Source organism: Camelus ferus, chromosome 16 (genome assembly GCF_009834535.1).
Source record: "Camelus ferus isolate YT-003-E chromosome 16, BCGSAC_Cfer_1.0, whole genome shotgun sequence".
In the NCBI taxonomy this organism is placed as follows: domain Eukaryota; kingdom Metazoa; phylum Chordata; class Mammalia; order Artiodactyla; family Camelidae; genus Camelus; species Camelus ferus.
The window spans coordinates 6,764,076-6,791,035 of NC_045711.1; the positions used below are offsets into that span (position 1 = coordinate 6,764,076).

General features: G+C 49.3%; 1 protein-coding gene across 10 annotated transcripts in view; it reads right to left on the reverse strand.

The window, feature by feature from the left end:
* Positions 1-26,960, reverse strand: part of MSI2 (musashi RNA binding protein 2) — a 379,910-nt gene that overhangs the window by 338,188 nt on the left and 14,762 nt on the right. For 7 of the 10 annotated variants that reach the window (XR_004326623.1, XM_032498440.1, XM_032498445.1 and 4 more), the window contains exon 6: positions 7,902-7,934. The exons of the other annotated variants lie outside the window; for them this stretch is intronic. Coding sequence is in view for 6 of the 7 variants with exons in the window: in XM_032498440.1 (XP_032354331.1) it covers positions 7,902-7,934 (33 nt within the window). In the remaining variant the exon portion in view is untranslated. The remainder of the gene's footprint in view (positions 1-7,901; positions 7,935-26,960) is intronic. 10 annotated transcript variants of the gene reach the window in all.

Sequence of the window (26,960 nt, forward strand, 5' to 3'; positions counted from 1 at the left end):
TGTGTCAGATTCCTCATCTGTGACACGGGACCATCTCCTCCCAGGGCTGTGATGGGGCCAGCTTCACACAACTGGCCGCCCTGCGCCTTCCAGAACCGAGCCGCACCCCCTACCGCCAGGAGGAAGGAGGGCCCGACGTGTGCGGCACCGAGCCGGCTCCCCAAACCTCCTCGGCTGCCACGCACCAGCATCCACGTGTGTTTGACTCCGTCAGCCACATCCCCGGCCTCGCTGGCGCTGCGGCAGATTCTTTTCCCAGAAGATTAATTTATAAACTCTTCCCGAAAGCTGTTTGTTTGGAAGAAGAATGCACAGCTGGCTCCAGGTGAACGTGTGTTGCTAAGGACAAAGGCCCAGAAAACAATACTGCTCCTCCTGTTCTCAACGCCGGAGGCCCAGAGACACCTGACTTTCTGCAAGACCCTGACCGGACGACCAGCAGGGAGGAGGTCCACCCCACACACCTGGGCTCCCTGGGGCTCCCCATGCAATTCTGCACCAGACACCCCCCCACACACATTTCCCAGTCCTGACCTACCTGAGGGGGCCTTTCCTGCAGGCTATGGCCTGGCCAACATCCGGTTCTCCCCCAAATAACACACCTGCCTGTCACTGTCCCTTCAGGGTCCGTCCTTCCCATCCGACTCGAAGCTCCCTGAGGGCACAAGACCCAGCTTCTCTATTTCTGCCATATCCCCAAAGCCCCACAAGACACCTGGCACACAGTAAGTCCTCAATACATGTTTGTTACTCTGAACTGGGACCCCCAAAGTAAGTTTGAAGCTGTACACAAAGCCCTCTCTGTGTGGGCCTCTTGTGGTTTAAGCATGTGTGCACGTAATCATCTTTCTTAGGAGAGGGTCCAAAGGTTTCATCATCTGCTCAAAGAGGACCCCACCAAAAATAGCCTAAAAGGGTGCGCTCTGGGCAAGAGCTCTGGGTGAACTCGTCACACTTACCCCTTCTCCTGACAGCCAACCGCCCTTAACCGCCTCTCCTCTTTGGACAAAGCCCCTCCCCCACTCCCAACTGCCTCTCCTCCTCCTTCCATTTAGTCAGACCCTCCCTCCCTTCAGGAGCTCCCTCCAGACCATGTCCTCTGAGAGGCCCTCCTGGAGCCCCCAGTGGGAGCCTGCACTCTCTCCCACCTGCTGTGACAATGATTGGGTACCACCTGCCTGACACCCACTCCCCTCATTAACCATCACTGACTCCTGGAGTATTTACATGCTAGGATCCCGCTATAGCGTGTTAAGCTTCTTGAAGACAGGAACTGGGATGTTCTTCCTCAAAGTGCCCTTCATGTTACGAACTCAGTAAATAAATGTGCGGACAGGCACTCAGAGTTGTGTGATAAAATAACAGATGGCCAAGTCCAGGCTCATTTTCAGAAAAGACTTCTTATACACTAATACTACAAGGATTTTTAAAACACTATCCCAACAAACAAAATCAACTAATACTGTTGTTTCCTGTTCTCTCCCAGACCTTGTCTGTAAGCACTGGTAAGATTTATATAGTTGTATTCATAATACAAATACTACATCAGCCTCCGATATTTTTTCCCCCTGAACACTGCCTCTATAAACGTGATTTCGCTTGGGACTGAGAGCCTATATTTTGCCCTGCAATCCTCCTCATGGGGTTACTAGAACAACCAAACCAGCAGATGTCGAGCTGTGCAGTTCCATTCTTTCGTAACAGAACATTTTTTTTTTCCCATAGGCAGCTTCTCTTCCCCAGGTGTTAAAGCAGATTTTCCTTCTCGTTTTCCAGAACATCAAAGGTCTATTTTCACATGAAAGCACTCAACTGAATGTGTAGTAAAACAGACTGGCCTCTCCCAGCAGCCTCGCCCAGGCACCATCCTCCCCTGGCCAACAAGTCCCTAGTACAGATGTAGGAACCGCCCCACGAAGCCAGCTCTGGATGCCAGAATTCCACCCAACCCTCCTTGGACCTCTGACCACCTGGCCCCCCTCCCCTCTTTGCACTACAAGTACTTTATTTCCCCCCTCCTCTCCCTCACCAGTCACCACCTTGTCCCCGATGTCTGCCTGGGACTGTCCCCAGTGCCTCCCCAAAGCCACTCCATCGCCCAGGATCCACTGCCACCAAATACCCCAGGGACCCTGCCTGAACTCTCGTTTATCAGACTGTTTACATTAAAAGGAACAATATGCTCCCATCGAACGAGGGAAAGTCTGGCTTGCTGTCATCTCCAGGCTCTTTATAAAATAAAAAGTCAACAGGACCAAGCATTGGCTGAGTTCTCCAACCGTAATACACAGAACCCCAGAACAGTGTGGCAAGCCAAACAGATGCTCCCCAAATTCTCACAATACACTGAAAAACAAGTCTGACTCTGCCCTGAGGTAGGAAAACAGCATTAGGGAAGACACGTCCTACCAAAGCAGCAGTTTTTGTGTCAGGGAATAAGAAGCATGTTTTAGTGTTCAGATCCCTTTCCCTAAAAAGCAAGCATGATGTTCAACCTCACTATTGATCGGGGAAATGCAAATTAAAACCACGAGATACCACAAAACTGGCACAAATTAAAAAGTCTGATAATAACAACTGTTGGTGAGAAGCCAGAGCAATGAAAATTGCTCTATCTACTCCTTGCAGTACAAATGCTACAGGAAGGGGATGTTTAACCACAGTTTCTAGCAAACTTCAGTTGTATGTACCCTATGACTCAGCAATTCCACCCCAAGATGTATATATTCTGATGACCTCTGGCATGTATACACCAGGAGGTATGCACAGGGATATTCACAGCCAACACTGAGCAGACAAAAACAAATCAAGAACTCAAATGAAAAGGAGAAAAGATAAATAGTGGTCTGTTCCTGCAGCTACAGGCATCAACAGGCAAGCATGGGTGCAAACAGCAAGCTAAATGCCACAAAGTATTCTTTAAGGTGGAAAGAACAAACCTCACAGGGTACGTAGGCAGGGCTTCAAACTGGGGTGAAACACACAAGGATGCGACGGGGGCTGGTCCTAATACTCCGGTTCTCAGCAGGTTGGTGATTTCACATTCCTGTGTTATGGCTGTTCATACTTGTGCATTTCACATTTTTGTGAAATGGGCAATATTCCGTACAAGGAGGGGAGAAAACGAAACTCAACACCTCTCCTCTCCACAGGACCATTTTTCCTCTGGGACCTTTTGCTCTCTCAAAAGGAATCTACTTGTTAAGGGCTCTCAGTACTGACTACCACCCTTTTCCCTTGAGTCAAGCCAAAATTCTATCAAGGACACACAAAACCAAAAGGGAAATGATCTATTCTGACCACAAAGCAAGATCTACTCTAGAAAGATCTCTGCACCCACAGCATGTGCAAACCGGGCTTGTAACAGCACAGAGAGGGCTTCCAGCATGCTTTTCGTAAGAAGGAAGATCCCAGCTCCTGGGCACTCCACACTGGCCAGGGAGAAACTTCCTAAGACTTCCTAACACCCAGCAGCCTCTGTCCCCCACGCCATGAGCACGTCACCTCACAGGCAGCACTCAAGAGCTTCCTTCCACAAGCTTCCCTCTGGAGCGTTACCAGTGGAAACGGGGTCCTCCATCAAGAAACTCTGCAAGGGGCTCACCCTCTCAACACGTACAATGACCTAATCCTTTTCTGCTCAACTCCCCTTTCCACCTAGCGAAATTGTCTCTGTATCACTTTGTCCTTCCATCCCAAGAAGCCCCCAAAGCCACTGGTGGTCAGATGTCCTGCCCTTGCTCCAACTCCCCCCATGTGCCCACCTGGTTTAACTGATTCACACGCCACTTCAGACACCCCCTACACAAGCCATCTCCTTGAACGCCCAAGAATCACTCCCACGCTGCCATCTTTGCTTCCCCTGAGCCTAGGGACCCTTCTCTCTCCCAACTAACTCTCTCCCACGTGTCACAGTTTCAGCTCCTGAAATTCTAATGTTCTTCAAGGAAGCTGGCCCCAGATATTAAGCAGATAAAGATGCCTTTCTCCCAGCAAAAACCAAAGCTATACCAGCATCTTCTCGCCTCAATCTGAGCACACATTGGACTATGTGTCCTCAGTCAAGTCACCTGATCAAATATAATAACATAAGCAGTAACAAAAATATTAATGCACACCCACTGCTTGTTTACAATGCACCTAGCTAGTTGACAATGTGCTGGTCAATCCAGGAGGACACAAAAAAGACAGAAACATAGTCACTCATGTGAATAACCAGGAAAAGGGACTTTGTTAACTGAAAAAAGCAGACTGCAAAATGATACATATAAAAGGATCTTATATTCATAAATTATAATATATATTTTTAGTACACACACAAGAAAATTGAAGAATACATTCCAATTCATTTTTTTATCATTTCTTTCTTACCTTTTTTTTGGGGGGGGGGGGTAGTTAGGTTTATTTATTTATTGTTTTTAAAGGAGGCACTGGGGATTGAACCCAGGACCTCATGCATGCTATGTATGCAGCTCTACCACTTGAGCTATCCCCTCCCCCCTTAAATATGTTCTAATTCATTAACAGTAGTGGTGGAGGAGAGGCAGCCCAATAGGGAATCTATACTTTGGACTATAACTGCTCTAACGTTTAATTTTTTAATTATGAATACACATTATTTATATAATAGGGAGGGGTGTTTTTCAATAAGTTTTAAAAGAAAGACAGCAAAACAAAATTCCAACTCTCAGGAAGCTTCCAATCCGGCTGCTAAAGTAAAATTTAACACACATGGAATGAGAGTGAACAAGACAGCAGGAAAAATCCAATTCCTGGCTCCTTCCAGGAGAAAGACAGGCGATCACAAGATGCCAGTTGTCCATCTCGGGCAATGAATGCCAATGGAATGAGAGGCAGAGGTCAGCTGGCCATGAGTTTTCAGAAGGGTGTGCAGGAAGGGAGAAAATCTGCTACGGCAACGGATAAACAAGGATGGAAGGACAGCATGAAAAAGGGGCCAAGTCAGGAGAGACAACCTCCCTGGACTCCCTCAGACCTTAGTTTTCCAGCTTCTGAAGCAGTATGGAAAAACAAGCCCTCCCTATAGGTAGATTATTTTGCATGCATACAAGACAAATATAATCTCAACCAAGCCAAGAGGAATATCCCAAATATACCTTTGTTAAAACAACTCACTTTGAAATAATTTTAGAACGACTCTAACAAATGCAAAGACAATTTATAGAGCTCCCCTATATCTTTCACCTTGCTTCTTCAAATGTTAATATCTTACATTAACCACAATACATTTATCATACTAAGAAATTAACACCAATTCAATACCATTAACTAAACTACAGACTTTTTTTTGGACTTCACAAGTTTTTCCACCGATACGTTTTTCTCTTCCAGGATCCAATCTAGGATACCACACTGCATTTAATATAATTCGTTTTTAAACAAGCCAACATTTTATGATTATTTATTCTCTCTTGGTAAGAAAATGTGCTGGCACTCAGGGCAAAGACTTCGTCCTGCTCCTCACCATCAAAGAAAGCAATCTTTGACGGATCTGCCAGGCTCCAAAGGGAACAGAATTTGATCTACAGTGAGATAAAAACCCAGACAATGACCAAACCTCTTAACCCTCCATAAGCAGCCACAACCCTGGCCTCTCTCCACAGCAACTAACTGGTATTTAAAAGTAATTTATGTTAATTGCAGTCGGGCATATATGAACATTACAAAGCAAGCTGGCTTCAAACAAAAAGGCTCAAGAGAGGAGCCTAACAAAAAATTAATTTTGTAAAAGACCTATTTCTTATTCCAACTTGTTTTTAAATATATGTTCTGAGTCACAGCCCATTAACTGCCTCAATTTATTAATAATCTCAGGGCAACCAACTATCTCGGATCATGCAAAGATGAAATCTTGCATAAAAAAGAAAATGAAATATCTACACACAAACATTAAGCAGGTAGTCAGCTGTGATGACCAGAGAGGATTATCTTTTTTTTTTTTAAACCAGAATTTGTAGGGCAAAGACAGGAAGGTACAGGCTCCAGAAACTCAAACTTCATAAAGAAAAATTTTCTCCTCCGAACATGAGATTACCTTAGAAATGACTGGTTCAAAGAAAGTTCTTTGGAATTCCCTCCCCATAATAGAAATTTGTGATGGGAGGAGAAGGTCCCATATTCTCAAAGACCCTTCTTTTAGCTGAGGAAATGACGGTGCTGTTTTGGCATTTTAAAGCAAGAACAAATACTTTCGCTATAAAATCTACTTTGTAGATGGAATCAGTAAGACAGCTGTTTATACGGAAAGCCTTTCCTCTCTCTCTCCTTCCAAGTCCCTCAATGATTCGTATCAGTAATAAAACACTAACTGGAACAAAGAAAAACAGGGTTTGAAATAAAAGAGACAGAGGCACCAATAGCACCTCCCACTAGCTAACACCAGCTCAGCCCACTGATCTGAATGACGCTTCTCAACCAACCCCAGCGTAAAAGGAAAAAAAAAATCTCCCCAAGGCAGACCAACTTTTTGTTGCAGAGCCAGAAACTGGGTTCTTATTTGTGTAAAACGCTCAGTGGGTGTGACACACTTCATCTTTGATATGCCCTAGGCTTTGAAGCTGGCTCCTTTCAGCCACGGGGAACCTGGATGACTCACCAAGCACCCTTCCCTCGCCCCTCCTCTCCCACCGTGAGCTGCCTTACGAAGCTATTGGCAGGACCACCAGATTCATTCCCCTGAGTGACAGAGGCTCCAGGAGAGAAGGAGGGACAGGAAGGCACATGATCATCCATCATGGGAAACGAAACCTCAACAACCGTGTTTGCCCTGGAGGGTGAGCCCTTTCCCGCATCCCAGCTCTTTCCTGTCAACTCTTCAAGGCTCAAGTCCAATGTCCCTTCCTCTGGGAAGCCTGCCCAGCTCTCCCCTGCACTCGTCCCCCCTCACAGATCCTGTCACACCTTCAGCATCCTTCACCTGTTGATTTCACACCAACACCTGTTGACGACCTGCCTCCCCAAACAGACTTCAACTCAGGAGCAAAGGAGCCCCCTTCCTCATCTCTGTAACCCCAGCACCATGCCCTGCACCCATCCCAGAGCAGGGGATCAACAAATGTTTGTTCAGTGAATGAACACAACTCAGCTCCCCCCAGAAACCCCATTACTAAATGCTAATTACCACTAGCTGCATGAATAATGAATGAAGAAATGAGCTAACAACTGTCCCCTTGTTAGCCAAGTGGCCAAGTCCTTCGGGAGCACAAAGAAGGGATCGACTGACTTATGGCTGTAGTCGGATGGTTCAAAGACGAGACGGCCTGTCTTAAAGGGTGTGCAAGAGGCAGGGAAGGAGGGCCACGCCCGATCTGCAGCTGGCAGCACCCAGAGATTTTACCAATCAAGCTCCCTTCCCCAGGGCAACAAGCTCCCTGGAGCTGGTCTTTGTGTGGCAAACTCAAGAGATGTCAGCAGGAGAGCCCAGCTGTCCGAGGACAAACTCACCCTGTCAATAGTGCCACGCCTTGACTCCCTCATCTGCCACAGCCCCCTGCACCTGCCAGTACTTAAAACTCAAAGCCAGATGCTCAAACAGCACCCAACTGGAGTGCTGTACCAGAGCAAACAACCAGGCAAGATTTATGAGAAAGGAGGCACCCATCTCTTCCCCACTCCGTGGAATAGAAAGGTCAAACGAATATTCGATTGGGTGCCAGAGGGAGCCAGAGGCTCCCAAGTCTGGGATTCATTCTATCCATCAAAAAGAAGCAAGCCCTCCTCAGGAAGCCTTCACTGAAGTCACCTATAGGGCTTGTCTACCTCCCAGCCCCACACCTCTGGGGAGAGGCAGAACCAGAGATGTGCAAACACACGTGAGAGAGACACAGGAACTTTTGTTCAGTCGCTCTGAACAACCCTTAGAAAAAGTAAACATGCATCACCTGTTCATCTATGACATCAAATATCCCGTATTCCTTAAAAAAAAAAAAAAATAAGAAACACTGATTATATATTCAGAGGATGTGTTTTATATCCAAGAAAACATTATGATCAGATACTGAGCCTTTTCAAACCTGCAAATAATCCAGTAATGGCAAAGTACCACGGAGCACTGCCTCTGCTTTCGGGGGCGGAAGGGGGAGGCGGGGAAGGGCTCCATAGTTGGGCTCTCACATACCCTTGATGGGTCATACTCCAAGCCGGAAGCAGGACGTGTCACATGAAGGTCCTTCCAACGGTGAGCACCCTCTCCCCCAGCCTGACCTGCTGCCCCAGGCTCTGGAGCAAACACCACTCCTGGTTCACCAGGGGTAGCTCTGAAAACCACAGGTGCTCAATAGTGCTGACCAACCAGGTGGACTTTTTATTTTTTTTTAAACTTGTTGCGCATAAGCAGTCAATTGTTCAAATGTCCTCAGTTTTGCAATAGAGGCCCTCTACAGAGAAAATAAAATCTTAATGTTTTGGTTCAAAAGATTTAGCGCATGACTTCAAAGGATCTTATTCTGAAACCTTTGGTGTTGGCAATGAACTCTCTCCTCGACACAGCTTGTTCCATAAGCCAAGGTTTTTGTATACTGGGTTTTCTTAAAGTGGGGCACGCCTACAAGGAGGCGGGTCCTTTCTCAGAGTATGAGGGGATGTTTGCATCTCCTTGAGTTCCCTGAAGTCTTAAGCCCCTAAGGCAACTGACAGAAAGGCTGCAGAATCTCTTCCACCCTTCCTGGTCCCAAACAGTCTTTAGGAATAAGTCTTTATGGAATAACCCACTTGCTCCCAAGGACAACCTGGAGTTGCCTCTCCATGTGGCATCCCTGGGGCACTTGATGACAGCCACCCAAGGTGATCCCAAGGTGAGGGCCCCCCATGACCCCTACCTCCATTTCCAACAAGCAGCCCAGGGGGATTCTTCCACCAGTACTGGCTCAGCACTGACTCACCGTCTCTCCAGGTACCCCCACCCCACTCCCCTGGAATCACCAGGTCTAAGGCACAGGGGATCCTAACTCTCACCCTTGCCTTTTCGTACTTATTCAGCTTCTGATCTTGTCCAGGCGCTATTCCCCTAGCTAAGTGTGCCCCACAAACCCCATAACACTGCCGAGAATTTTCTTTCTAAAATACGAATTTGGTCCTGCCGTTGCTTACAAGCCTGCATGATTCCAGACTGCCTTCAGGAACAGGCTCCGTATCTTAGCTCGAAATGCAAACTCTTTCCTGTTTTTGCCCCCAAACCACCAGTCCAGCCTCCTCTCCCACCCAAACCCTGACCCCACCCTCCAGCTCCCTTCCCCTGGAGCCGCTGCCCCCACTGCTCTGGCCTGCCCTCACAGTGCCCCCAAGGGCCTTCCCAGCCCCAAGTCCATCTCCCCAGAAAGGCAGCTCTTCCATGGGCCCGTCCCCTCTGTCCTCTTGCCTCTGCCTCAGTCACAGCGTTCTCCACGGTCTCCAGCAGCTGTGCGCTTACAAGCTGGCCTCGCCTACCAGCCCCTCAAGGATGGGCGCTGTTTTGCATTTCATTTTCAGCCCTGTCTCCTCATCTCCAGCACAGTGCTCAGCCCACGGCGGAGGGAGGTATAAGTGGTCTTGGTCTGTGAATTTACCAACCCTCTCTTCCCTGCCCCAGTTCTTAGAATGGGGGGCTAACAAAGCTGGGGTCATGAGTTCCATACACCTGGGCAATGTGCCCTGCACTCAGAAAAAGCCCATTCAACGGCCAGCCACTACCTCTGGTCACAATAGGGGCGAGGCCAGAGTGTGCAGACAGCTCGACACGACCCAGTCCTAGTGCAGAAGCACGATCCCGGTGCCTGCCCTGCTGATAACGGGTCAGGTGTGTCATCTCCGTACAGAAGAAAAAGCAGCAGAGTCGATCCATCTTTCAGCATCCTTTAATGGTACTAAGCAGCATGTTTAGCTGTTATTTCAATAAGCCTTATTAAGACCCAATTTTCTTGGGTCTTCTTTCAGATTCTGCAGCATTAAAAGCCTTGCTGCTTAATTACATTAGGAGCACCTGTATATATTATGTGCAATAAATCAACTTTAATTTACCACCACACAAGGCTATTCATCTTCTCCGGGTTATTTATTGCTCAGTATTATTTTGGTGCTGAACTGTATCCTCTCCACTGGAAGAAAGAGCAGTTAGGGTAAGAAAAGGCAAAGCTGTACTTCAGGACGCTCTCCGATGCTGATACGCACATACACAGCAAAAAGGAGAGGAAAAGAAACATATAAGCGAATCTTGGCAATCTGCTCTTTGCTATTTTCCTAAAACACTCCCTAAACGTTTTCATGTTTTCTTTTGCACGCGTGCACACACACACATACCAGTCACCCACTGAAACAGCACAACCTGCAAAACAGGCCCAGAGCTCTTGCCAGCCAAGTGGAAACCAGGCGTGGGGCGCTGGCTTAGCCAGACACAGGGACGTGCTTCAGACCAGAGCAGACGATTCTTCTGTCACCTCCCGGCCGCTGGTGCTGGCCCTGCCCTCGGATGGTGCAGGTGCGACCCAGTCCAGGGGCAGAGATGAGCATCTTGCAGCCACCCACGCCCACCACGCCCACCCAGGCAACCTGGAGTGCACAGAACTGTTTCCAGATAATCCGAGGTGGAGACAGACAGTGTGATGACACTGAGGACCCTCATTCCTCGAGAATCTGAAAAATGCCGCTGAGGAGGAGTCATGAAGTTCTCTGCAGGACCCCCCCAACCTCACCACATCAGCACCACCTGCGCCCCTCAACTGAGACCCCGACTTCAACACATCCAGGGAAGGGCCCACGTGATTCTTCTGCACAGTGAGTGTGAGAACCACTGTCATTAAGCCTCAAGAGCGAGGCTGACCAGCCACTCCAGAATAACGTGACAACTAATAATTTCAGTGAGAGTGGCTTCATCACTCCATGCCAGGTTCTAGGCTCAGTCCTTTACTGCCACTAATTCCTCACAACCACCCCACTGTGACTCTCACTCACATTTTACTGATGAGGAAATGGAGGCACAGAGAGACTACGTGGTTTGCCCAGAGTCCCATCTGTATACCTGGCCAGGCAGTCTGGTTCCCTCTAGGCTCTCCTACCTCTCCCAGCCCGGATCCCCACACCCGCTCCAGTTGGACAACAAGCACTTTTTGTTCTTAAATAAAAGGGAGGCAAAAATCACTGAGACATCACAGGCTCCCTATGCAGCCCCAAAAGCCTTCAGATTCCCCCAAGATCAGTATGTAAAGCTACTGCCTGGCAACTTGCTGGCAACACCCAAGTCTTGTCTCCGAGCTTCCCACAGATCAGATTAAGCAAGCTTCTCAATCGCTCGCTTCCTAAAAGCTAGAAAACTTCATGGGACACCGCGCCCATGGGCTGCCTTCCCCCAGCATGGCAGCCAAGCCGCTGGTAACCAAACTAACATCACGTCCGCCTCCTTCTCACCCAGGGAGCTGTGATGGATTTTATGGCAAACAACTGACTATTTTTCACAAGCACAGCAGCCACATTCAACTTGCATTTGATAATTTGCCTTTAATCAGGGCCTAGGAAAACCCCAGGCCAACCTATCTCACCAGACGCCCCCTTCAAGGCTCATCTTACAGACGACAGAGAAGGAATAAAAAGGCGACAGAGAGGACAGCAGAGTCCAGGCAAGAAAAACTTTTTTTTAACAAATTCATGTCAAATAAAAGTCTATCTTGTGGATGCAGAGGGGGCGGCTCCAGAGAGAACACGTGTGTGCAGAGGACGGAAGAGCAGGTCAAACTGGTGAGCTTGTAACCCAACTCCTGGAGGGGTGTGGGACAAACAAGGGACTGCCAAGAACCCGAGTCCAAAGTCCCTCTGCAAAAAGAAGTTCCCCTGTGAAAAGCTCCACAGAGAGACTGGCCTGGGGAGGAGGGTGGTGAGCGGCCCTCTGTCGGACCTTTCACTTGACCAGGGAGAGGGCTGTGGGGTCATGGCCTCGCCCAGGTGACCTCCCTGAGTGCCTTCTTGCTCTTGAATTCCATGAATACTTCATTGTGCCAGTTCATGCAGAACAGAACCTCGGAACACACACGAACCTTCCCCCTTCTTGAACAGAAGCCACCCCTGGGGCTAGACCAGTGATTTTCAACCAGAGGCGACTGTGTTGCCCAGGAGACATCTGACAAGGTCTGGAGACATTCTCAGGCGTCACAACGGGGGAAAGGAGTGCCACTGGCTTCTAGTGGGTAGAGATCAGGGATGAGTCAAGCATCTCACAATATGCACAATGCACCCCACTGCAACTAAAGAATTGTCCAGCCCAAAATCTCACCAGGGCTGAGGCTGAGAGACCCTGGGCTGGAGTACTGAGAGTAAACACCCACAGTCTTCCAATCTTCCCACGGCCGCCACACCTTCTCCCACCACCCTCTCCCACCACCGTGCTAAATCAAGCAAGAATTCAAAACCAAGCCAGAGTGATGGATAATCTGGATACCGAGGACCATCCTTAGCTGACAGCTGAGAGTCTGCATGGTTAGCACCTCCCTCGGTATCTGGTGCAAGCTGCTCTCTGAGACGGGCCAAAGAAAGGGAGGGGGACCCAGGAGACACTGGGACTCCAACTGTCTGGAATGGACTGAGAGGTTAACCCTAATTCACCAGACCCCAAGGGGTGGGGGTAGATTCCACGGAAAAGAGAGGAGGGCATGACTAACCTTCCAGGGCCTAGAGGCCCAAACAGCACACGGGAGGCCCTCCATCCAAATCAGCAAAATTAACCGACTAGTATAAGGTTTGATGTCTGCACAACCTCCTTTCCTTCACCACCACAACAGCTGGGTCTGAACAACTGGCACTGAGTAAGCACCTACTGAATGCCAGGCATTGTGCTAGGTGCTCTATGAAACGTGTGTCTGTCCCCATAGCCACCAGACAAGTCTTATTATTCTCACTTTATATATGACACACATGAGGCTCAGAGAGGTCATGTAACTTGGCCAGATCACACAGCCAGAATTCAATCCCAGAACTGTCTCTAAGAGGCCCTATCTACCATACCATATCGCCTCTCTTCTCCCAAACATCCCCCGGCAGAGGAATGGAGGAATAGAGCAGGAGGAAGCCCCAAATGTGCCCTGGGGTCCCCCTGCTGCTCCTGGTGCCACCCTGAGCCTGCTCTCCCACACCGAGCCCTACTGCTGTTTCCAGAAGGGGACAGTCTGACCATATCTGTCTGGTCTACAGGGTCCCGTCAGGAAGCCAGCCCAGCACAATCCCCTTACTGCTCCCACAGTGGGCACTGTCGCAGGTGCCCTCTGACTGCGCAGAGCGGGGCAAGCGCAGCACCGGCTGAAAGGTACATCCTGCCCCTCCAGGCAGGGCCTGTGACGGACCCCGTTTGACTGCACGTAACTCACAAAAGGAGGGCGAGGAGCCTGAGCTGGCCACGCGTGCAACTCGAAAGGTTTAACAAGACAGGAAGAGGGCTCACTAATGCCCCAGTTAGGAGCAGAAAGGCCGAGAAGCACGGTGAGCCTCTTACTAGGATGAAGCCCCAGCCCCCTACCACCTGTGTTTGGACATCCAACACAAAGCAGAACATCAAACACCAAACACTAACCAAGGAGTACAGAACAGAGGCACGTGACCAGCCAGGTCCAGGGAGAATCAACTCTCAAGACCCTGGGAGTGAGAAGCCAGGTCAGGACTGGACCCGGGGACACCGGCGGTCCTCCAGCTGAAAACTGTCCCTAACAAGCTCCCCATCTTCACTGCACCCCTTCCCCAGGGCTGGCCATGAAGGATTCGTGGAAGAGATGACCCGTCAACCAACCACACAGCGCCCACACTCAGGTGCCCCCAAGTTCATCAGGGTGGCTGCACTGAGGGTGGGTGTTCCCTGAGGGAAGCAATGTGGTACCTCCTTTCTCTGTTCGACACTAACTTCCCACACGAACAAGGCAAGGAGGCATTCTCAGGCTCCTCATGAGGCCCCAGGGAAGGGGCTTACTATGAAGTTTAGCCAAAAAAAAGAAGAAAAAAAAAGAAAAGAAAATGAAACAAACAAACAACAAAAAAGAGCTTTTTGAGACCACTTATTTGCCGAGTACTACAGACACATGAATACAGAACAAATGCGCTTGCTTAAAAAAAAAAATTCCCAATGCCAAGAGAAACCCTGCATCAGAAATTTCTGCAGTCCCTCCAGGCCGGCACCTCTCTTGGCCTCTGCTTTGTCACCGGCATTCCGCTCTACCCTGCGGGACCTGCGCATCCCAGCCAGCCTCACCCTACCTCGGTTTTAATGAGCGGTACCTGGGTCTCTTCCCAAAGCTGCCTGCTCTCTACCAGAACACACCTTTCCTAGTTGTTTGTTCACTTTAAAAAAAAAAAAAAAGGGCACGGGGGAAGCAGGTTTACTGGGAGGTCATTTTGCCTTAGGAAAGGAACAAATTAAGTTGAGGCCCACAGCAGGCCTGGGGAATACACGCTCCATCCGACAAGCGACCTTGGGAAAGGTCACTGGCAGCCCCTTGTTTATGGAGCCCGGATACCAAGGCATGGTCACCTCTAAGAAGCACAACTAGCAACAGGAGCACGCCAAACTCTTTTATTGGGTCCCTCTTAAACACTCCAGAAAGCCGTCCAATTCCTTGCAGAGTAGTGAAAAACAAAAGTGCTCTCAGCAGGAGGGGGAAGCCAGGACACGATTATGAGCAATTAGTGAATCAATGACTCTCAGAGACACTGATTCAGGCCAGCAGTTCTTGTTAGCGACCCTCGAGGAAAATGCAAGGACACAGCTTCAAGGGGGGCGTGGGGGGTTGGAATCGTCACAAACCACCTTCAGAGTTCTCCCCTGACCCCAAACACTTAAAAATCTGGGCTCAGCCTTTGAAGAAGAATCTCTTTGTACATTGTTTCCTTAAATGCGCGCACACACACACTCACACAAACAAAAACAAGTGAAACTACAGCCACCAGTTCTGTTGGCCCACGTGAAATGACTGTCTCCAAATCCTGGAGACAGAACAGAGTCAGGTATCAGTCAAATGAGAGGAAGAAAGAAAAACAAGAGGGGAAGAAGGGAGAGAGGTGAGGGAGGGAGAGGAGAAGTTACCTGGCTGATAGGAACAGCATGACCCTTACTTGCCCTCATCAGGAAGGTGGGGATGGAAAACAGATTGGGTCTCCACTCCCACCGCGTCCACCCAGGATGAAAATGTATCGATTCCTGGCACAGAAAGAACCCTTACATGTTTTTTTTTTATTATTATAACCCCTCATCCATCCAAACACCTGTTCAGGAAACCATCACAACATGATAGAAAAGGTTATTAGAAGCCTTGCTAACTGATGGCCAATGAGAAAAGAAAACATTTCTAAAAATATATCGTTGCTTGCTGGGAAAATCGGGTTCCATTTACACGGAAATCCTCAGGAATACCTCTTTGGGGAGATGTTCCTGTAACTGTTTTTAAACGTTCAGTTCTATGCGGCAGAATTCAAAACAACTGCTAAGAACACAGCAACTTCCCAGGTACAAACGCGGGTGCCAGGTCTTCCACAAACGGTTTTATTTGCAAGTTGCTAACAGCACACAGCTACGCAGACTCTCCTCTGGGCCTCAGTCCTGAACAGTGTCGTGCCACCCACTCCCTGTTTGTCGTGTGCGTGATTTTCTTTCTGATGTTCAAGTACCAGGAGAGGCACCGAGGGACAGTGGGTTCAACGTGAAATCGTAAAAAACGCCAACTAGCCTCTTGAGCAGAGAGCCCTGTCTAGGCCCCACTGCAAACTTCTTTTTTGGCTCACTGGTTTGGTTTTTACCGGTTTGTTAATCTATTTACTCTAAGCAGTTAGAAGAAGATGGCAAAAGAAAGCAAAAACAAAGGCTTTCCTCCTAGGAGGGGAGAAAACCGGTATCCTTGAACCTAAAGAACTCTCCCTCGCTCCATCTTGGCCTCCCTGAAAGTTGCTCCCTAACCTTGAAAATACAGTCTGTTCCCAGCCCTCCTACAGCCCTCTGTGCTTGGCCCCGACAACCACGTTGAGGAATCCTTATCTGAAAAGGCGAGTCCTAGCTGAGGGATGCAAATCATTTTTTTTCAAGTTGGAAAGAAGAAACTTCTGAGAAACTGAAGCTAATCTCTGCACCGAAACCTCCTCTCCCTTCCTCCCTCCCTCCCTCCTCCGAGGCTCCTGGAAAGGGAAGGGGTTAAGGCAAAAACAAACCCAAACCCTCATCCCTGCTCAGCTCAGCTTCAATAAATTGTTACCAACTTGCCTTCCCAAGGCAAAAAAAATAAATAAATAAAAAGCAGTTTTAGTTCTCAACCCCTCTACTCCCGTTCCTGTGCAGTGGACTCCCCCGGGGGCATCCTTAAGCACCCCCCTCATGATTCTCATCTCTGTAGTGACCAAAACAACCCTTCACCAGGATAAACAAGAATCCCAAACTTAAAAACTTCCTTTTTCTCAATAACTGTCTTTTACAGTATTTTAATTAAATGCTTTCTTTAAAACTCCAGGTCAGAGTGTTTTATGTATGATTAGAGTCAAACCACACCACCTCATCTCCTCCTACACCCAGCCCTACCCCCAGTCACTTAAAACATATATGTATTTTCCAGATTTCAAAGCCAGCTGTGGCTGCACAGCTGTAGGCAAACAAACTCATCAAGAGAAAAAAAAACCCACATACACACCTCTAAGATACGTACATAGAACACACAGGTTTATTTTTTGTTCGGAGTGAGAGACACAGGAGTGCGAGCTCCAGGCCAGCAGCTGAACAGCAAACACCACGCGGGGTAGGGTGGGACAAGCACAGGCCTGAGGCTTCAGGACAGCTGACACCAGGGCCACCTTGGAGCCTCATAGCCAGGCGTCCCTGGGACAACCAGCAGGGCGGAGGGGCAGGAGGGGCCAACAGAGTGCTTTCATTAAAGAGAAAAAAAGTGCACAAGGATGAAAAGAAACAACACCCCAACACCGCTCAACTCTGCAGGCCCCTTTGCGGAATTAAAAAGCAAAATAAAGCTTCGGCCAGGCTGATGGGAACATCAGAGCGGCAGGCTTCCCTGGTGAGAGCCTCCCTGCGCACACTTGAATAGCCTGAAGTTGCCTATTTTTGTTGGCACCACTTCCCTTTAAAGGCTGTTTACAAATACAGAGCGATCGATATTTCCTAACTCAAGGGTATCCTGAATGGGAACAGAGCCCCGCTGGGCGCACTGGGAATGCTCCCCGCGGCCCCCGCCAACCTGCCACCTCAGCTGGGAGCCCCTGGGCCCCGGGAACACACCCCCAGAGACCGCAATTTCGGGCGGCCACGTGTGTCCCACCCACCACCACCCCTTTCACATCCTTCACGGACTTTGCTGGCTGGGGAGCCAGATTTCCTCCTCCCATTTGCTGCCTTTCCAGGGTCTGGCTGGAGTTTTTTTTTTGTTTTGTTTTGTTTTTTGCTGTTATGTGTTATTTTGAGACTTTTTTGGTTTGGGGGATTTGGAAGAAGCTATTTCTTTCCCCCTTTCTCTGCCTTTCTTTCTTTTGTATCTAAATGCATTTTCACATGCTCTTTAAGTGGCTTAAGGCTTGGCATCCATCTCAAACACATCTATAATGGATCAGGAGCCAAAATCTGTTTCTGATTATCACAGACAAATCAAGCACCCCTGAGTTAGGGGGATGGGAGGGAAAGACAGGGGCTCTTTAAAAGGTCTGGGACACCAACCGACTTCTGGGTTCTGCCCACAGAGGAAGCCCTTCAGCCCCAGGGGCTGACATTACCACTGACCCCTCAGCTTATAAACTTCCCAGCCACCCACACTGGAGAGTTTACGGGCGAGGATGCCACACCTAGTGGAACAGTGCTTTCTAGAAATCCTGGTGCGTTTGATGGGGAGAGAAGGGGGGGAGGGGCACACGAGCTCCCTCTCCCCTGAAAAAGGCAGGCCCCCACACAGAGAACACAGCTGCAGGAAGATGAAAAACATTTTACTGTTTAAAGAGCAACAGAGGGTTGCTGGACATGGGCAATTTAAAATTAAATGCAACTCCCATCACAGCCGTTTGCAGTTAAAGGTGAGCACCTTTTTTTCAAAAGCAAAATCATCCCTGCCAGAAGGGCTGCCTTCCACTCAGGGACCCAGATGCCGCCTCAAATTATTAAAGCTTTAATAGCTGGCCACCCAACTGCCCGGGAAGGCAAGCCTCTTCCTTAACATATTTAAAATTAAAAAAAAAAAGTCTTGCCCCTCCACTCTGTCCACGGAGCATAGAGTAAACGTTTTAGAGAAGGTGAGTAATATCTTGTCGCTGAGGTAAAGGACTCAATTATAAAACCTTCAGAAGGATTCTCAAGTCATATCTACCTACTGTGACAGTGACTTATGCAAAACCGAAAGACAAGCTAAAATATTTCCCCTCTACCCACTGCTCAGAACAGAGAGGAAGCGGGGAAGGCGACGGGGGTTGGGGGGTGGTGGGGAGGCTGGCGTCTGACTCGAAGCTGCATCCTCTATCTTGAAAGGTGAGCCTGCCAGACACACACACTGCACGCACACGCACGCAAACAATCTCCGCAATCCCCTCGCGGAGAACTGTCAAGAATTAGGGCCCTTGCTAATTTTAGGATCAGATGTACTTCCACAGCAGGGGAGGGGGCAGGCGTTCTTCAGGCCTCTGCCCTGTCTCTGGGCAAAACGAAACCCCTTCAAGATGCCTCGGAGGAGCAGCAGAGCTCACACAGAGAAACTTCCAGACTTCTGCTATCCGTGAATCCTCGGGACACATGGTCTGGTCCTCCAGGCTGCTTTCCAGCCTCCTGAAGCCCTCTGCAGGCGTGCCCATCTAAGCGCTCCCTCCCTCTGACCACAGGACCTCAACGCCACTCACACCCTGCATCTAAAACGAACCCCAGTGACCCAAAGCAAAGACACACCAGACCCCAAGGTCACCAAACAAGAGACACCAACGCAGGCTGAAACCAAGCTTCGGAGTGGCAACTCCTCGTCTCCTGGCTTTGATCTCAGAGGAAATAAAGCCAGAGCAGTCAAAGCGGGAACAGACTGCAAACACTCCTGTCCCCAGTCAGCCACTTCAACCTGGCCCCACAGAACATCCAAACCGAAGACGCGTTTTCAGGTTGTTTTATCTCCACCAGGCTCCTCCACCTCGTTCTGGGCATCCTTTGTCTGTTCCTGGCCCTGATTTCTCCCCGAGTCACCCCACAGAGCAGGTCTGTTGCTGGGCAGCTTCGGTGGTTGTCAGTCAACCTGACTGCTTTACTCCAGATGGTCCTTTTTACACAAAAGGCCTCACTGAGGCAGAACGGCTCACCTTTGATTTGCTCACCTTTCCCATGTAAAGCCGGATCGAGGCCTCGGCTGAGCACGGCTGCACTCGGGGAAAGCCTGAAATGTGGTCAGTTGGGAAACAAGGCTTTTGAAAGTGTTCTCTGCAAGGTGGGATCCGCGCTTGGGTTCTGCTCGAAGGGAGAGCTAAATGGAGTGGGCTGGAGCAGAAGTAGCAGAGAGAGAGGCAGCAGGACGGGTTTGCTGGAAGGCGCAGGAGAGGGGATGCAGAGGCAACGACACAACCAACTCAGTCTGCATAACTTTCAGCCTCTGGAGTTGGGTAGGGATGTAACATTACCAACCCACCAGACAAAAGGGAAAGAGGGCTCTGAATTGGCTGGGGCAGGACTGCAGGGTGCAGAAGTGCCGGGGCCTGAACCCGAACCCGCACTCCTCATGAGCACTCGCTGCCTAAGATCCACTCTTCCTGGGCAAGTGTGGCCACTGGCCCTCTGGACTGAACAGGACCGGTGCGCCCACTGGACCACCAGGGAACAAGCCTCGCCACGTACTCCCCTGGGACACGCATCCACAGACCAGCCAACTCGAGCCCTAAGGAGCCCTTGTACTCCTCCTGTGATGCCTCCAAGCCCACTTCTGGGGAATGTCACACCACAGTGTCACACCCGACTCACCAGGCCACACATGCGGACAAGATCCTGCAGATTCCTCCCCCTGGGTCCCTGGCCTTGGCAGAACTCATCCAAGGGCCCCTGGACTGCAGAGCGCTCTTTCCCCAACACCCACCTGACCGGCCACCCCCACCCTAAACCTTATTCACGGCTCCCTGGGGCCCAAAGCTATGGTCCCCAAAATACAATTTGGGGGAAAAAAAGACTGGAACTTTTATTTTCGGTTAGCTTTTTTTCTCACCCTTTTTTATTTTTGTTCATCTATGCCTTGGGAGGTACACAATATTTTAGCACAGTAGTACACATATGTCATTTATAAGTAAGTATATAAGCTGTTTTCCATATAGATGGCTATATTGATCTTTCCAAAACTAGAAACTAATCTTTTCCCATCCCTTCTTACATCCATCAGTGGATTCCTTGACTCTTTTAGGATAAGAATTAACCTCAACGCCAGAACCCACAGCTCTGCCTCCAGGCTCACCCCTCTCCCTCCCTCCGCCCTCTTTATCCCAGCACAGGACACACCCTGACCCTCCCGCCCCAAGTTCACACTTACATTCCCCTTCAAGCTCAGCCTAAATGTACTTCTCCAGGAAGCCTTCCCCAAACCCTGCTGGAGACCTGGTTTCCATGTTATGCAAACCGGAAACACCCTATGTGTTTTTGTAGCATTTATGGTTAACTGTTCTCCAATAACGGGTCCTGCTAATAACTTGTTTAATAGACGTGTCCCCTGCCAGATGCAAATGCAGGGACTGTACCCTACTCCCCAGCTCTGGTCTGGCTCGGGGTCAGAGCTCCAGATGTTTGCTGTGAGCCAATCAATCTCTCACCCCTTTGCACCATACACTCCAGCCCGTAAGGAACAGTTTGTCATGCCCCCAACTCCCCAGCCAATAGCCAAGCTGCCTAACTGCTCCCGCAGTTCCCTCAACTCCACTCGGAGGATTTCTCCTCTCAAGATGCAACTCACAGAGACAACCTCTGAGAGGCTTGCCCTGCCCTGCCCTCTCCTCCTCCGGGTCCCTCCTGGTTCAGACAAGCACTGCCGCTGTCCCCACACCAAAACCCTGCCGTGTTTTCACACCTGCCTCCCTCTAGCCTGGGAGCTGCAAGTCTGAGTCTGGGTCTCTACAGGGCCCAGGAGAGCCCCAGGAGACTTTGCCCAATCCGTGGCCCGAGCTGTGCTCATTTGCATAGATGTGCTTTTTCCCCTCGTGCAGGATGCTCTGTGCCACACTCCCGCTTTCCATCCTCCTTTCAAAGCCATAACAGTAATAGTGTAACACCACCACCTCCTAAGGCTCTTCCCATCGACAACACCTAATCAGGCCTGCTCCTGAAAAGGAACCCAGGCTGCAGCTGGTGAGAGCCGGTGGCCACACAGCGCTGGGTCCACAGCTCCATGGGGCAGTGGCCGAAGAGGGCTGGACCTGCCCCCTCTCCCAGACATTCCTGCTGCGCACACCGGGCCTGAGAAACATGTGCTGATGGCGGCTTCAAACCCTTTCACCAAGAGAGGAGGACTGTGGGAGAGGAAGCCAGCAAAAGACAGACCCTGTGTCTGCCTGACACGTTCCAGGACATTCTGAAATCGAAAACGGCCTTTGATCAGTCCCACCTCAGTCAAGCAAGGCCTCTGAATTTCAGAGAGTACCATACGTGGGTTTCCAAAAACTGATGGGAGTCTCCACATCGCTTGGCAATCAGCCCTCCTCTTCTCCCTCCTCCGCCCTCCTGCAGTGGAGCGGCTGAGATGTCACCCAAGCGGCAGCCACAGTCCTCACGCCCGTGGAGCTGTATGGTGCCCGGACGGCTGCAGCCTCAGCTCGGGAACACAGGTGGGCCCACCCCACAGCTGAGCACTTTATGAACACTCTCATGCAGTCCCAGCAACCACCCTGAGAGGTAAAGACTAGTCCTGTATTATCCCACTTTACAGATGGGGAAATTGAGGTCTAGCAAAGTCAAGTGAACTTTCCGAGGTCACGCAGCTAGGAAATTATTAGGCCCAGATATAAAACCCTAAGACTGCCCACCTCCTAAGCCTATTCTCTTAAACCCTAAGCACGGCGGGTTCCCACGCTCCTTCCTTCTTCCTCAGTCTACAGATGAGGAAACTGAGGCTTGGGGCTGCAAGGCAACTGGCCTGAGGTCAAGTTCAGCGAATCAGCACCAAGCTGAGAAGGAGAAGCCAGGCCCCTCCTGCTGCGACGGGAACATTCACACCATGGTCAGCGGCTCTCCCTCCTCCCACAGCCACTCGGCAAAAAGAAAACCAACCCAAACCCACAGGCCGAAGAAGGAAGACCCCCTCAGGTGGTCCAACCTGAAACGAGCAGGTCAGCTCCTCTCTAGAGCTCCTGTCCCCTACCTGAACAGTGGAGCTCACTGGCTCTCTGTCCTTGTCCTTTCTGCCACCCTCCCTCAAAAGACCGAGTCAGCACTGGGGAGACCTGGAAGCAAGGACCTGGAGCCTCAGCACAGAATGAAGCGTCTGCCTGTGACCTGGCACTCACAGGGCCCTGGCCTCAGAGAAATTCAATCATCACCCAATTTGGAAACTAAGGAAATGAGTCATGCCTCTTCTAGGATGCCCAAGAAGCGGCCTTCACTCACAGAGAAGGAAACTGAGGCAAAGAGCACAGGCCGCGAGACGGTCATGGCCCCATGCCGCTGGGGACAGGGAGCGGGCAGACGGAGGCACAACTTCCCCGGGCCCGGACGCCCCGCCCTCATCGACGTCCTCTCAGAAGATCCAGGAGAACTGCTGTATTTCTTCAGGAGGCAGGCCCTCATCCCTTTCTCTCCCACTATTTATTCCCTTGGCTTTTAAACCCAGAAACTTTCACCAAAAGGTGAAATGCAAAAAGGAGCCAGGTTTGTCACAACGTGAAGCTCCCTCATCAAGCCACCAAGGTCTAAACTGGCTCCTAATTAATATTAACCCTCCAAATCAGAGTCATGCTCAGAAAACCTTGGATGAAGAGACACAGGGCGGGAGGGGAGTCTCCAATTTTCTTCTTACTTCATCTGGAAAATTAAGAGCACCACTGATTTGAACAAGAAATCATCAAGGAAAGCAATCACAACTCCACGTGGCCCGGAGCGCGGTGGACTTGGACGTGTAACCTGCCACTTTCGTGCGCTGAAATTAAAATGGTTGTGGCAAGAATAGCAATGATGGCGGGGGTCTCTCTCTCCTCCTTCATCCTTAGAAAACATCAAAACCCCTACAGAAGAGTCTGACGGAGATCAGAAAAGACATCTTCCTTCGTTTTCACAGTAAGTCAGCAGAAGACTGGTCGAAGACTGCACACCTCGGTCCTTCACATGACGGTGTATCCCAAGACTCTTCACCTAAGGGATGATGACTAGGGCAGCGAACGCAGTGCACTGAAGTGGGGAGGGGCGTCTGGAGACCCTCCACTCCAAACCCAACACTTATTTGCTATTTCTGCATTAATTACAATAAACTGCTTCATAGCCTAGCGATCACTTAATGGAGCAGCAAATATGGCTTTTTCCCTATAATTAGTCAATGTAATCCACTACTCTTTCCCTCCTCCCAGCCACCCCTTTCCATCCTCTACATGCTAACACTCACACGAGCCCCACCCCCCAGCCCAGGACCCCACGTATAATCATAATCTTGTTCCCATTTCCAGCAACACCTGGTGGGTGGATTCCACCCAACGGGTTAAGAAATGGAGGGGACACATTTGGAAATGAGCAAGGAGATGAAGACAGGCAAACTGCAGATGCCCTAAGACGCTGGGGGCTCCCTCGATCAAGATCTGAGGGTCAGGGACCCACCAGGTGAAGGCTGAGACCCGTGGGCATTACCTGGAGCTCTGCCCAACATCCTCCCACTCACACCACAGGACCCAAAGGCTTGTAGATCAAAGCCTCATATGCCATCCACAAGTATAAACAGTTCTGTGAAAAGGTAACACATACCCCCCCATTCCAATTTCCTCCCTCCCTCCAAACTGTCCTCATTCACAGCTGGGAGCCTTTCTTTCCCTGAAGTTACTCCTTCCTTCTTAGCATCCTCCAAACCTTGTCAACCCATCCAGCCTGCGCTTCCAGTGACCACAAGTGTCAGAGGAACAAGCCCACCTTCAAAGGCTTGCAGATGCCATCTGAGGCTCTGCCAAAACAAAAGTACTGCCTTACCCTTGAAAAGTCAGGTAGATTAAGGATACCAACATCCCCCTCTTAGGGGCTGTTTCTCTCTACTCGACGCACTAAGGACTTATCAGCTGACTTCAGGGAGCCTCTTCTCCAGCCAAAGCAGAACACTTTGCATCTTTCACAGTTTCAAAATATAAAAAACAAAACAAAACAAAACAAACCCCCCCCAAAAAAAACCCTGGTCACAGGAGAAGGAATTAACATGTTCTAAGGGTCAACCATACACCAGGTGCCTTGTCTGTAGTCTCATTTTCATACCCACAACTCTATCATCCAGTTTTTTAGGTGCAGAATTGAGACTCAGGAAAGTGTAGACACCTTCCTAAGGTCACGGAGTCAGTGGCAGCAAGAATCAAACTAGGCCCCTGTGAGCCCAAAGGCTGTGCTCCTATCAAACCACAGGCCTCATTTGTTGTAACACACATGCTTGTCCAAATCCACGTTGCACGGCAATTCCACTCAAGTGGTATATATTCATATACAAACACACATCCACGTGTGTGATTGTACACTCTTTTTGTAGTTCTCAAATATTTACACTTTTAAAAAATGGTTAAAGCAGAAGACTGCTGCTTTTAAAACAATTCTCCAACTACCAAGAGAGTGACTCTGCCAAACCTGCCGTAGGACACCACTCTTCTGAACAATACCTTAACTTACACATCATCGTGCTTACTGTGTGCCACTGTCCCAACTTCTTTAAATGTTGACTCATGTAACCCTCACAACAACCCCACGAATGAGGTACTGTCTCCATTTTACAGATGACAAAACTAAGGCACAGAATATTTAGATACCTTGCTCAAGGTCACATAGCTGGTTAAGTGGCAGAGCAAGGATTCAGACTCAGCCTGTTTCCAGAGCCCATGCTCTTAAACCCTAAGCCACACCACTTCAAATAGAAAAGAAAACAAACAAACAAAGGCAGTGATTCAATGCAGGGTGGGGGGTGGAGTGGGACCACGCCTACATTTGGGGCTTCCAGCACCCCCCCCAATATTTTCAGCCCCAAACCTGTATGACCCCAATTCATTCTCAAGCTGGTTTCATGATTTCTCTATCGGCAATAATTGTTCTATGCAAGCTCTCCTGTCCATACCTAAGACAAGAGCCCAGGGGGGCCCGAGGAGCTGGTCTCTAGGCAACTTTTTTTTTTAAAGCCCCTGTACAAGGGGAGATGTTTGAGGATGCTTGAGTTCACATCCACAAAGCAGTTCCAGACACTTGACGCCCTGAGCAACAGTCCTACCCCCTAAACACAATCAGTCCTTCTCCCAGGATGCCCAGGGGTCTGATCATCCTGACTCCACCATCTCTGTGCAGCTTGGGGAAGAACTCGGTGACTGTTTCCACGGTACCTTCTGCTTAATCCACTTGGGCTCATGCTGGAGAGGGGCAGCGAGGAGAACCAACATCGAGAAGGCACAGGCTCCCAGCAAACAGGATGATGGGGTGATAAAGGCAATCACAACATGCAAACGTGGCAGCGAGCCAAACTCGAGCTGCCCGGGCAGGACTCGTGCTCAAAAGAACTTTAATTGAATTCTTTCAGCAAGTGCAACAGAAAAATTCATAATGAGTCGCCCCCCACCGCCACTCCCCACTATGTCAGTCAGGTTCTACAGTTGTGCGGATCCAGGGTAAAATCATTTTTAACCAGGATACAGGACATGTACGGACGTTAACCTGAACATCGTGTACTGCAGGGGGAAAACAATGATCAAATCCATGGATTTTTCTTTTCAAAGCGATTTAAGTAAGGCATTCTGCCATAATCAGCTTTACTACCCCTATTAGCACAGGAAAACAAGTTCTGAACCTGGCTCCCTAGTGAAAAATGCAAAATTTGTATAATTAAAATTATACTTGTGAAATTCAAACACACTTTAATTTCCTAAGGGCCCCCTAATCAAGTCAGAAGTTCTTCCCTAAAACCAATTATCTGCTTTGAAAACAGAAGAGGAAACAGATACATGTAGCAGTCTTGTGGAGAGTCACAGCCCAAGTTTTTCCTAGGTTCAAGCATCCTAATTTGATCCTTTTTCCCCAGATGAAACAGACAATGAACCTACTGGTCGGTTTTTATTAAGTGTTATGTGTGTAAGTTTAAACATTTTTGTTTGCCTTTAGCTACAAAATGACATATTTGAGAGATATTCCACAGGGAACGGAGTTGAAAGGGATTAAAAAAAAAAAAAACCTAACAGGCATGCACCAATAAAAAAACACCCTGTATTTCCACCCACTCTGCCCTGCTCCTGGTCCTGACTTTTTTTAGTATCTCTCAGCAGTTTTTCACACACTTGCCCATCACTACTTACACCAGGATGAGGAATGAGATGGAGAGTTCAGCCTCATTTCTGGAAGTGCCTGACAACAGAGCCAGGTATGTCCTCCTAAAGTCCAGGAAGGCAGCGAGACCCAGGCTCCTCACCTCCCAACCAGGTAATCTACCTGAAATACTGTAGCTTTTCTTGAGTAACTGGGAATTCTTACACAAGAGCAACATGGAAATACGGAATACTGTCCAAGGCACTAAAATATTTAAGAAGTAGTTGTTGCAGTGTTCCATTTATACCATCAATATGAAATGTTATCAGGCTAAGGGCTTAAAAAAAAAAAATAGAAACCTTCTGCCAACAGGTCTTCTCTTTCCGACTCCCTGGAATCCATCTCAGAGATGAGAGTGTTACTGACTTTTCACACTCATGGCCCTGGTGCTCCAGCCATGCCCAGCTCCGTGATGTCAGCCTCGCAAGCCAGGCTTCAGCAAGATACTCAGACATTAAAGCAAAATGCCTCCCAGTTTACAACGCTACCTTTACGTAGGTGGGGACAG